At 45.7% G+C, this 12,313-nt stretch overlaps 6 protein-coding genes across 6 annotated transcripts; 4 read left to right on the top strand and 2 right to left on the bottom strand.

Annotated features, from left to right (window-relative positions):
* Positions 1-359: 359 nt before the first annotated feature.
* On the top strand, positions 360-2,438 carry GGI43DRAFT_425125 (conserved oligomeric Golgi complex subunit 6; the record flags this gene model as incomplete). Its single annotated transcript, XM_083208470.1, has 2 exons — positions 360-635; positions 693-2,438. 2 exons carry the CDS (start codon positions 360-362, stop codon positions 2,436-2,438), a joined length of 2,022 nt encoding a protein of 673 aa, XP_083056971.1.
* A 167-nt stretch (positions 2,439-2,605) lies between these two features.
* On the bottom strand, positions 2,606-4,161 carry GGI43DRAFT_387053 (CBS domain-containing protein; the record flags this gene model as incomplete). Its single annotated transcript, XM_083203875.1, has 3 exons — positions 2,606-3,245; positions 3,309-3,754; positions 3,814-4,161. The coding sequence occupies 3 exons, from the start codon at positions 4,159-4,161 to the stop codon at positions 2,606-2,608; spliced, it is 1,434 nt and encodes a 477-aa protein (XP_083056972.1).
* A 986-nt stretch (positions 4,162-5,147) lies between these two features.
* On the top strand, positions 5,148-8,780 carry GGI43DRAFT_425127 (importin PSE1; the record flags this gene model as incomplete). Its single annotated transcript, XM_083208471.1, has 6 exons — positions 5,148-5,330; positions 5,408-5,627; positions 5,705-5,880; positions 5,937-6,368; positions 6,427-8,498; positions 8,573-8,780. The coding sequence occupies 6 exons, from the start codon at positions 5,148-5,150 to the stop codon at positions 8,778-8,780; spliced, it is 3,291 nt and encodes a 1,096-aa protein (XP_083056973.1).
* A 716-nt stretch (positions 8,781-9,496) lies between these two features.
* On the top strand, positions 9,497-10,310 carry GGI43DRAFT_387055 (18S rRNA pseudouridine methyltransferase; the record flags this gene model as incomplete). The annotated part of the gene is made up of 2 exons (XM_083203876.1): positions 9,497-9,781; positions 9,834-10,310. The coding sequence occupies 2 exons, from the start codon at positions 9,497-9,499 to the stop codon at positions 10,308-10,310; spliced, it is 762 nt and encodes a 253-aa protein (XP_083056974.1).
* A 243-nt stretch (positions 10,311-10,553) lies between these two features.
* On the top strand, positions 10,554-11,354 carry GGI43DRAFT_198826 (uncharacterized protein). Its single transcript, XM_083200036.1, has 3 exons — positions 10,554-10,846; positions 10,909-11,088; positions 11,153-11,354. Exons 1-3 carry the CDS (start codon positions 10,797-10,799, stop codon positions 11,259-11,261), a joined length of 339 nt encoding a protein of 112 aa, XP_083056975.1. The 5' UTR covers positions 10,554-10,796; the 3' UTR covers positions 11,262-11,354.
* On the bottom strand, positions 11,222-12,278 carry GGI43DRAFT_198812 (DASH complex subunit Dam1-domain-containing protein). Its single transcript, XM_083200035.1, has 3 exons — positions 11,785-12,278; positions 11,618-11,712; positions 11,222-11,547 (listed from the first exon to the last, which is right to left on the bottom strand). Exons 1-3 carry the CDS (start codon positions 12,109-12,111, stop codon positions 11,352-11,354), a joined length of 618 nt encoding a protein of 205 aa, XP_083056976.1. The 5' UTR covers positions 12,112-12,278; the 3' UTR covers positions 11,222-11,351.
* Between the last annotated feature and the right edge of the window lie 35 nt (positions 12,279-12,313).

The following is a 12,313-nucleotide window of genomic DNA, read 5'->3' on the forward strand; positions in this document are numbered from 1 at the left end:
TATTATTTTATTATTTTATTATTTTATTATTTTATTATTTTATTATTTTATTATTTTATTATTTTATTATTTTATTATTTTATTATTTTATTATTTTATTATTTTATTATTTTATTATTTTATTATTTTATTATTTTATTATTTTATTATTTTATTATTTTATTATTTTATTATTTTATTATTTTATTATTTTATTATTTTATTATTTTATTATTTTATTTTATTATTTTATTTTATTATTTTATTATTTTATTATTTTACAATTTTATATATATTTTAATTTCTAGTTCTAGTTAACTTAGTATAGCCAATAAGTAAATTAAACCACAGGCCAAACCTTAAACTTACATATATTATCAATGGCTTATACAGACACCTTTAGCCTTCCACATGGCCTACCAACTTCTGCGCCGGCCATTTCCAGTACCAAGGGAGCTGATCTTATGGTCTTAAAGGTTGCATCTGTACTCTCAACTTCATATTCAGACAATGACTTTCGCGACGCAATTTTCCTAGCCGATGAGCGACTCTCAAGAGGCAGTGCTAAAACTAGGCGCCTGCTCCGACTAGATCTCTTACGAGAAGCAATCGATTGCAATGGCGAAATTATCGAAGAAATGGGCAGTGTTGTGGAGGTTTGTTAGACTCTGATCATTCCACTTGGTTATCCAAACTGGTAACAAGTTATGCAGCGCTTGAAGCTCATCCGGGGCGTGGTTGAAAAAGTGAATTCTCGCATCGATACTATTAAACGCCAAATCGATTTAGCACATGCTCAAACCTCACCTACTCTGCGAGACATGTCATCTCTTTTCGAACAACACAAGGGAATCGAGAAGAAGCAAGAAACTCTCAGCGCTGTTGAGGGCTACTTTGTATTGACAGAAGACGAAATCGATCTGTTGACTTCAACGTTGAAACCCGTTGATGGTGCCTTCTTCACCTGTCTCCAGAAAGCTAACAAGATCACCCTTGGCTGCGACATACTCTTAGGATTTGAAAACCAAACTCTTGGCTTGGAATTGATCGATCGAACATCCGGGCATGTAAATTTAGCTTTCCAAAAACTCTACAAATGGGTTCAGCAAGAGTTTAAGACGCTGAATTTAGAAAATCCCCATGTGAATCCATTCATGCGGCAAGCGCTAAGAGTCCTTGCAGAACGACCATCCCTTTTCCAGAACTGTCTTGACTTTTTTGCGGCATCCAGAGAAAGGTTTTTATCCGAAGCTTTTCACTGTGCTCTCACTGGCATTACGCCACAGGGCACAGAAGATACTTCCACTCGACCAATTGATTTAACGGCACATGATCCGCTCCGTTATGTCGGTGATATGTTTGCTTGGGTTCACTCTGCAACAGTGGGTGAGCGAGAGGCGCTTGAAACACTATTCACTATCAAACAGGATGATGTTCTTAATACACCAATGCTGAGCTCCAACGAAAAGCTCTGGCATTTCCCTTCAGATGAGGTCTCAGTCGATACTGATTCTAAAGTTCTTGAAGCTCTTAACCAATTGATGGATCGCAATTTCTCACCTGTTGTTCGAATACTGCGCCAGCGTGTTGAGCAAGCAGTCCAGTCAAACGAAGATGTCATCCCTGCCTATAAAATCTCTACGCTTCTTGGCTTCTACCGGGCTACATTTGAGAAGCTTCTGGGCGCGGGATCCGGTCTGGAAGAATGTACGGGAAGTTTAGAGAAAGTAGCCAAACGACAGTTTCGATCACTTCTGAGAGATAATATTTTATCCATTCAGGGCGAATTTCAACAAGTTCCATCAAATCTAGAACCCCCACGATTCCTCCAAGATGCTTTTAAACAGCTCAGTATTATTCTCCAGACTTATGAATCTTCTCTGTCTGTGTCCGCAGACCCTGGGAGCGAGGTTCAGGGCATATTATCACAAGCCTTTGAGCCGTATATGTCTGGCTGCGAAGAGATAGCGAAGCCGATGACGTATCCTGAGAGTGGAATATTTATTGTCAATTGCAAACTCACGGCAGCTCTCTGCCTGGAAAGCTTTGAATGCACGGACTTCCGAGCAAAAGAAATTCGAGAGAGCATATCAAAGGACGTTGTTAACTTGATTAGTGACCAACATGCCGTGTTTCGCCAGAAATCAGGGTTGGATACACTTTTGAATTGCCTAGAAGATGCCGAACTTGCTTCGGTAGCACCATCTTCTGTTATCCAAGCCAGTCAGGAGTTGGACGACTTCCTCCCTTCCGCATTGATGGATGCAATGGATAGGCTAAAGGGGCTCCAGGATTCAGAGATCGCTCGTGAGACTATAGAACAAGCTGCTGAAAAATTTTGCACCGATTTTGAGAGGTTGGAGGAGGCTGTTGCAAGCCAATTCGATGATGTAACAAACACAGAGGAGGCTGTGAGGTTTTCAAGGACATCGGCCGAAATCCGTGTTCTCTTGTCCTAATACGCAGCACTCACGGATACACAGTATTCTCATTGTAGCCATATTTTACATCGGTTGATCGGAAGCGCACACTTAATTATATATTACCGCATTGATCTTGAAGATAATAATTAATAATAACGTTCACGAAACAACTGCCCACGAGCATATCTTTGTTTGATCAGATCTTATCTCCTTGTTTCATTATTAGACCGGAAAGCTTCTACACTATGTCGCACGGAACTGCTTGAGCTGCGCCGACGTCGCGCTCTCTGTTCCCATGGCTCCGAGGGATGCAGCCCCGTAGATTTTGCGAATGCGTTGAGAACATCTGTGAGTGAAACAACTCCAATCAGCTTACCTGATAATAGCGCACCAGCCATCGCAGCCGCTGGAACTGAGATGACAGGGGCAGCAGGTGGGATCGCTCCCGGAACAATTTCGCTCGCTGCAGAGCTCTGCGATGTTGCTGTTGGTATAGCGGGTGTAGGTAGAGGTGAGGGTGGTGGTACAGAGTCCACAACCCACATTCGATGCGATCTCGTTGCTACCAGTTTGGCAACGGTATGAGCCAGCGTAGAATAGGGGCTTACGTAGAAAACGGGATAGACATCCTGTCCCTTTTCTACGCCTCTTTCATTGAGAATAACAGAAATGAAGTTCATACACGAACCACTGAGTAGATGTGCGCTTGAGGAACTTGTCAAGTGCCGCACGTCTTTAGTTGAAATGTTCCCTACCACATTTTGCCCATTGTCCACAATGGCTACGCTTGAGAGACCCTCATCATACATGAGAGATAGAGCTTCTGTCAGGGGTGCATCGGCGCTGTGGATTTGTTAACTGTGGTTCATGAATATCGGCGTATTTGTTGGAGCAAACTGTACTCACTGAACCGAGATGATCGGCTGGACGCCAATTCCCAAATCTTGCACCGCAACTGGGTAGAGCCGATCAATGGTGGGAAAATTGATTCCTTCATTCCAGAAAAATTCCACCATACGAAGCTGACTTAAAATGCCAATAACATCCCCGGTTGTATCGGTGACTAGAATTCTGTGTATTCCGCTACCGAGCTTCTCAATAGCCTGAGATAGGTTGACGTTTGAGTTCAGATTAACGATGGTTTCTCTGAAACATAGACTCTGAATCTCTCGAAGTGTTATACGAGCTCCTCCTTGGGCTTTAACCATGATGTCATGATTATCCGGCCGGGAAAGGCCCACGACGGTTAGAAGATAAGCGTTCAAATCATTATAGTCAAAGCAAAACGTTGGGTTAGAGGCTGAAGTTTCATCCCTCACGAGAACAACGCTGGTTGGGCTCTGTAGCAGCATCTATGAGAGTGGCGTGAGTAGAAATGATCAGATAAATGCAAAGATTAGTCAATAATTACCATAGTCGCCTCCTCCACGCTACAATCGATTTCAATCCATCTTACATCGTCGAGAGAAACAAGCTCTCCTATGGCAATATCTTCCCATTCTCGGCCAACGAACTTGGGATTTTGGTGTCTGCTCGTGGAAGGCGGGTGGTTGACGAGATCCTGGATCGCCGCCTGTGTGAGGGAAGGGTGCCGATGGCGGGGCGATGGTGGCAGATTGCGGAAACTCTCTGTAAAGCTTTGTCGATGGGTCGCTCTGCTGGTACTGGAGCTCGAGTGTGACCTTTGTGGTGAGGGCGACGACGACGACTTAGCATCGGCTGGCTTGGTAGACTTCTCTGCATCGGTGTTGACAGACATATTAGATCTTGCTGCTATCGCATCCTTATCCATTACATGTTGGCAAGATTCCATGGAGGATATCCAGTGGAAAGACAGCGAAAGGAGCGAAAGTAATGTGATGTGTTCTCAGGCGATGTGACTGGGAAGAGGCGTAATCCCCCGGATATACTTTCTGCTCCATTTAACTCGTCGCATAATAGCAGAGCTCAAGTGCGGTCATAGGTACTCCGCCTAGTAAAGGTGCTATAGGTGGCGATTCGTCGAGAGGCTGCTTTCTAGTTCAGTGGCTCCACTGATCCTAGCTACCCTGGTAGGCCATGAACAAAATAAGCAATACAGAGTAGCGGGTAATATGTCGTAGTACATGTACTTATAAGTGGAAAGCAACAGCGAGAGTTGGCGTGGATAGACGCGTATTCCTATAATACAGATAAAACAAATAGAAACGGCGTGCTCTTGCTTATTGAACAGAGATACTTCTCACAATCTTTTGATATCACTGCCTTTTCGATACTAAACCACCAGTCCCGCTTATTTTATCAACCTTGCCTGCGCAAGTGGCTCACAGTACGTGGTAAATTCCAACTGAGTTTAGATCGACCGGCGTTTGGAATGTGAAAGCTTTGAGTCCTGGGGATCCTGGTGCGATTACTGGACTAAGCTGAAGAATTCTTATAAGTGCAGGGCCGTCAGCATGTTCTCTTTAAGCTACCACGGACCTGCCTTTGAAGCCTAAACAGGTTTACCAATGGCTTCCTCTGATTAGATAGGCACTATCACGGTCTAGTTTTTTCAGCACACGCCCAAAAATACTACACACCCTTCCCCTCCCCCACCTTCCTCACCTACACCCACCACAGAACTTCGATTTCTGTATTATCTGCTTTTCTCTTTTTTTTGTCCTGCCGCTAGCTCCGCGATAAGGATCTTCTTTTTTTGTTCTGATTGTCAAAAATCTTTACAGACATAACTGCGCGGCGTCTCGTCCGTTAGCCGTCGCAGCCATGTCTCTTCTCTCCCCAGATGTGCATGCAGAGCTCACGCAGCTTTTGCAGGCGCTTCAAGCCTCCGATAACAGCATCCGATCTCAGGCTGAAGAGCACCTCCAAAATAGCTGGACGAATTCGCGCCCAGAGGTCCTCTTAGTCGGCCTCGTGGAACAGATACAGGGCGGTGGAGATAATGCCGTAAGTCTGAACCGTCAGGTTTTAACGACTGCCTGACTGCTGGGCCGCGAACTTTTTTTTTTGACTTCTCTGCCTAGCTTCGTTCCTTTGCGGCTGTCATATTCAGGCGCATTGCCTCGAAAACTCGGAAAGCCGAATCTGGAAACAACGTAGATTTATTCTATTCGCTAGCGAAGGATCAAGCCGTTGTCATTCGACAGAAACTCCTTGAGACCTTAGGCTCCGAAGCCGATCGAGCAGTTCGCAACAAAATAAGTGACGCTGTCGCTGAAGTCGCACGACAGTATACAGACAATAGTCAGTATTCCCAGTCACCGCAACTCATACTATGCCCAGATTCCCTCGTCTTCGATGCTAATACATCAGCTCGACAGATGACTCTTGGCCCGAACTCCTGGGAGCACTTTTCCAACTAAGCCAGGCTCTGGAAGCCGAAAGGCGAGAGAATGCATACAGAATCTTCGCTACCACGCCAGGTATTATTGAAAAACAGCACGAAGAAGCGGTCCTGCAAGCTTTCCAAAGGGGCTTCAAAGATGACGCCGTCCAGGTACAGTATTTGGTTCATGGAATGGTTTGCAGCTTACTGACTAGAGTTTTACCCAGGTTCGATTGGCAGCTATGGATGCCTTTGCATCTTTCTTCAGGACGATTAGCAAGAAAGGGCAATCTAAATACTATGCTCTCATTCCCGATGTGCTCAACATTCTCCCCCCCATCAAGGATACCCAAGATTCGGACGACTTAAGCAAAGCCTTGGTCGCACTTATCGACCTGGCTGAGTCGGCACCGAAGATGTTCAAGCCCCTGTTCCATAATCTCGTTCAGTTCAGCATTTCTGTGGTCCAAGACAAAGAATTGGACACCATTTGCCGACAGAATGCACTGGAATTAATGGCTACTTTTGCTGATTACGCTCCATCGATGTGTCGAAAGGATGCGTCTTACACTACCGACATGATTACTCAATGCTTGAGCTTGATGACTGATCTCGGTGAGGATGATGATGATGCCGCCGAATGGTTGGCGTCTGACGATGTGAGTTGCTGAGACAATAATTCGAATCTGGATTTCTCTTGCTAATATTATTATTTAGCTCGAAGCAGACGAGAGTGACCAGAACCATGTCGCTGGAGAACAAACCATGGACCGCCTTGCCAACAAACTAGGAGGGCAGACAATTCTTGCTCCTACATTCAACTGGCTCCCCCGAATGATGACTTCTATGGCTTGGAGGGATCGACACGCTGCTCTTATGGCTATCTCTGCCATTTCAGAAGGCTGCCGAGACCTTATGATGGGAGAACTTAGCCAAGTTCTTGATTTGGTAATCCCTGCCCTTCAAGATCCGCACCCTCGTGTGCGATGGGCTGGCTGCAATGCGCTGGGACAGATGAGTACCGATTTTGCTCCTAAAATGCAAACCGATTTTTACGACCGGATCTTGAAGGCTATTATTCCTGTCCTTAACTCACCTGAGGCCCGGGTAAAATCCCATGCCGCAGCGGCTCTGGTCAACTTTTGCGAAGAAGCAGAGAAATCAATTCTAGAACCTTACTTGGATGAGCTTCTATCTCATCTATTTCAACTACTCCAAAGCGAGAAGCGCTTTGTTCAGGAACAAGCCTTATCCACCATCGCAACCATTGCTGATGCGGCCGAAGCAGCATTTGCCAAATACTACGATACCCTGATGCCTCTTCTTGTAAACGTGCTCCAGAATCAGAATGAGAAAGAGTACAGGCTATTGCGAGCTAAAGCAATGGAATGTGCAACTCTCATTGCCCTTGCTGTCGGAAAAGAGAGGCTTGGTCAGGATGCTATGACTCTTGTGAATCTTCTGGCACACATCCAAACAAATATCACAGATGCAGACGATCCCCAAGCCCAGTATTTAATGCACTGTTGGGGCCGTATGTGCCGCGTTCTTGGCACCGATTTCATTCCTTTCCTAGAGAACGTTATGCCACCACTTCTCGAACTCGCCATGGCTAAACCGGACATACAGCTGCTGGAAGACGATGAGCAAACCGAGCAGATGCAAGGAGAGGAAGGCTGGGAGTTTGTGCCACTTAAGGGGAAAATGATCGGCATTCGTACTAGCACTATGGATGATAAGAACATGGCCATTGAACTCTTGGTTGTCTACGCTCAAGTGCTCGAGGGTGCTTTTGCCCCATTTGTTGCAAACATTATGGAGAAGATCGCGCTCCCTGGCCTTTCTTTCTTCTTTCACGACCCCGTTCGCTATATCTCAGCTAAGCTGGTCCCGCAGCTGCTCAGCTCCTATAAGAAGGCTTACGGTTGCCCCTCAAACGAACTGACTGGCCTTTGGAATGCCACCGTGGACAAGTTGTTGGAGGTGCTTACTGCGGAGCCAGCTATCGACACACTCGCAGAAATGTACCAGTGTTTCTACGAGTCTGTGCAAGTCCTGGGCAAAGAGTGCCTTACGATAGATCACATGAATCGCTTTATCGACTCCGCTCTTTCAGCACTGGAGGATTACAAAGACCGAGTGGCAGAACGTGCCGATGCTAAGGAAGGCGCCACTGTTGACGACGTAGAAGACGAAGCAGAAGAGACCCTTATAGCTATTGAAGACGACCAAACGCTTCTGTCTGATATGAACAAAGCGTTCCATTCCATCTTCAAAAATCACGGTGTTGCGTTTTTGCCAGCATGGGAGCGTCTCATGTCCACCTATGAAGGATTCCTTGCATCACCTGATCCAACACAGCGCCAATGGGGCCTCTGCATCATGGACGATGTTCTGGAGTATTGTGGCCCACAAAGTATTCGATATGCGACATACATTCAGCAGCCCCTCATTGACGGCTGCCGAGATGCCTCTGCAGCAATTCGTCAGGCAGCTGCGTATGGTATTGGTGTCGCAGCACATAGAGGCGGCGCTGCGTGGTCTCCGTTTTTAGGGGGATCTGTCCCGTTTCTCTTCCAAGTAACACAAGTTCCTGAAGCTCGGAACGAAGATAACGTGTATGCGACAGAGAACGCTTGTGCTGCCATTGCTAAGATCCTCCACTATAACTCTAGCAGTCTTGAGGATGTTCCAACAACCATAAACCAGTGGATTGACACGTTACCAGTTACAAACGATGAAGAAGCAGCACCTTATGCATATGCATACCTAGCAGAGCTGATTGATCGGTGAGTATCTTGATGAGAATTTCATGGATATAAGATGGTTGGAAGAAATACAGCTAGCTAACTCAAATTCACAGTCAATACCCATCTGTAATGAACCAAGCTGGCAAAATATTCGTTTTCATCGCCCAGGCCCTGGAGGCAGAGACGCTTCAAGGACAAACGGCCAGTCGTGTGGCAGCTGCAACAAAAGTTCTTCTAACGGCTGCAAACGTAGACCCAATGCCATTGCTTCAGCAGTTCTCTCCAGAGTCACAACGAACGATCATGGGTTATTTCAGCTAGTAGTGGTTTGGTCGATAGAGAGCCAAGGTTCATTCCTGATTTGCACTGGCTAATAACCAGTGAAACGAATACAAAAATGGCGCGCTTGGAAATTTGAAAATGCTAAACAAAAATTTGCCAATACCCTACTGCGGGCCGAGTAAATAATGAGAGAAGAGGGCAGATTATCTGTCGGTAAAGAGGAATATCAACAATTTATACAGGATAGTGGCTTTGTACCAGTGGCAGCTATCTCAAACGTGAGGGTAAACGAGATCAAGTAGGTCAGTAGTTAGGAGTGAATGGTTATAATCAAGACAACTACTTAAATTTTACAAAATAGATATCTCATAGCGACAGCTATTAATAAACGCTGCAGCTTTAAAAACTGCGGGAAGCTTCCAATTGATTTTCTATTAATACCAGATAAGCCGAGTACGCAGATGGCAGAGCTACCTGCCAACCTGTTAAGTACAAGGCTTACCTTTAATAAATACAGTATATGTAAGGGCGATGACCATTTAGGCACTGTACGATCTAGCCTTTTAGTCACTTTTTTTTCTCTAATCACTGGCTACAATAGTCAATTCTGTCTCACTTTCTTACCTGGTATCTAGATAATATCATTTATACCTTTAAGCAATGTCGTCCCCCGATCGTCGCGCTGGCATGAAACGGCCCAGTAATTATCATTCCTTCCATTATTTATCACCTTTGCGGGTGAATGGCTAATCGCGATGGCCTCTGCTACAGGAACTCAGTCGCTACCACCGCCATCTCTACCGCAACTGGTCGCGGAGCAGAATACTCCTATCCCGGTCACTGATAAAGATACCCAGCGATTGATCGTCGTTCTATCAAATGCTAGCCTTGAGACATACAAGGCCGTTCAAGGTGGTGTCAGCCGTGCTGGTATCCACCGAGAAGAGAAATACTCGCTTCTCAACAGCGATGAGCATATAGGCGTTATGCGAAAGATGAACCGCGACATTAGCGATGCACGACCGGACATCACGCATCAGGTTGCGTATATTTGGGCCCGAACGATCGGAAATATTGTACTAACTATCGCAGTGTCTACTGACCCTCCTCGACTCACCCATCAACAAAGCTGGCAGACTCCAGATTTACATTCATACAGCCAAAGGTGTGCTGATCGAGGTATCCCCCTCTGTCCGCATTCCCCGGACTTTTAAGCGATTCGCAGGCCTCATGGTGCAACTTCTTCATCGACTCTCTATTCGCTCCACAACTTCAAACGAGAAGCTTCTGCGCGTGATTCAGAATCCGATTACAGATCACTTACCACCAAATTGCCGGAAAGTAACTCTTAGTTTTGAAGCTGAAGTAGTTCGCGTGCGTGAGTACATGGAGGCTTTAAACCCCAAGGAGAGCATTTGCGTTTTCGTTGGAGCCATGGCAAAAGGAGCCGATACTTTTGCCGACTCAATAGTTGATGAGAAGATTTCCATCAGCAATTTTTCGCTATCAGCAAGTGTAGCATGCAGCAAGTTCTGCCATGCAGCTGAGGATGCATGGGATATCCTATAAACTTGACTTAGAGGAGTAGATTAGCTTGCTGATCGAATACAAGTCGGCTTGACGTTGATACAACATCCCGTTTTGCCTAACAGCTCAAAGTCAAAATTGGGATCCTAGCAGTTGGCGCCATACACTGTTTTTACAACCAAAACATTATGGCGCTAATAGCAGCTAAGACACTACGGCTATGGCGATTAGTCATTTACGGTTTAGCAGGGAATTTTCTTCTTAGAGAATAGAAACCAATGCAGCCTCTTGGAAATACATGTAGTATAATAATTATTTTTATGAGCATCATTGTATTCAGATTTTCGGTGCATATTTATATTTGCTGCGTCGCTTAGCAGATATTTCGCATACCTTTTATAACCTTGACTCATTTACACCGATCCTTGTGTCATACGTGACGGCATAAAAAAAAAAAATTTTTTTTTTCTCTAGTTCAACGCCCTGCAAAGCTGATAACCTCATTTCTTTATCGCGACCTATCACACAATGGGAGTCGGAAACAAACGGACGCTCACGAAGACAAGGCGCAAGACGCGGTATGGCTGTCCCAAACTACGGAATACCATTATACTGGTCTTCTGATGCTGATTTCAAAAAGTGACCTGGATCAAATCATATCTGATCTTCGATCTGCGAAGCACCTAACGCAATACAAGAACACAAAGCTGTCTCAAGACCTCCCAGGGCTTGGTAAAAACTACTGCGTCGCCTGTTCTAGGTGGTTTGATGCCCCCCAAACTTTAACTGCCCACGAGCGAGGAAAGCCGCATAAGCGAAGGTAGATCTACGCAATCTTTTTTTTTCTCAAGAGTGTCTCGCGACTTTACTGACTGAATGGTAAGACTAAAGCAATTGCGAGACGAATCCGGACAATCTAAAAGCCTTAGCACAAATAAGAGTGGCCTGGCTGAGGATGCCACAATGGATACTGGTGTTGAGATGGCTCTTTAAACTATAATCGAAATCTCATTAGGCGGTGGGGTATATGGTATATGGGAAAAGGCTCTATGAATCAGCGCTGAACTTCACCTGAAGTCCATTTTATTTTATAATCCGTCCACGGGGTCTTCCAAGAGCACTAGCCCGTCTAGAGCGGTGACTGTTAGTTCTGCCTCTTGTCGAACTACCTCGTGCCGATGGCAGACGTGACCGGCGCGGCGCAGGTGTACTGCGCTTTACAATGGGCGCTATCGATTCCGGAGGGCTTTCAACAAAGGATACGTCGGTCGCGGTCGTCCTATACAGCTGTTAGCAATGGAGTGGTTGCTTCAGTCTGTCTGACGGAAGAACATTAAGAGATCACGGACATATAAGTTGTTTCTCCGTCATGTGCTGGTCGTAGATCGTTGTTGGCTTGAGTAGGATGCGGGCGACTTCGGCCGAATGACTGGGGGACGGGAGTCTGGATAGAACAGAGAAGATAGATCAGAACAAATTACGGTTAATATGATTGGAATGCCAGTAGCAATAGCACCTCGGGGAAGTCAACGCAAAAAGCGTTCATATTAAGGCCATAAAGAAAGCTGGCAAAAGATTCGCCAAACCTGGCCAAGCTTTCGTCTATAAGCTGGAAGTGCATCATGTTTGCCTCGAGATCCGCCATGGCATCAGAAAGCTCGGCAAATGCCGGCTCTAGCCTCTTGAGAGGAAATGCGTTCTCTGCATTGTTTGCCGAATGAAGAGACCCACGGAACGAGGACTGGGAATGGGGGCGCAGCGGAGTGGTAGGTCGAGATGTCCATGAACGTGAATTCGGTTTGGCACTGCCGGGGTGTGACTCAGAGTGCGTGGGTGGCGCCATGCTGAGCAATATTATTCGTGTGGTCTTCGCAGAGTTGTTGATGTCAATAGAAAGCAGTGACTCAACGCGCGCGCAGCTATCAAAACCAAAAACCAAAGCTACAAGGGTGCACTAGGCCGATCTACCTTTATCTTATCTGGGTGCTGATACATGCATACATACTTAAATTTATTTTATTTTATTATATCAGCATATTGCCGCC

Source organism: Trichoderma evansii, assembly GCF_050947405.1.
Source record: "Trichoderma evansii strain SZMC 28006 chromosome Unknown GGI43scaffold_23, whole genome shotgun sequence".
In the NCBI taxonomy this organism is placed as follows: Eukaryota; Fungi; Ascomycota; class Sordariomycetes; order Hypocreales; family Hypocreaceae; genus Trichoderma; species Trichoderma evansii.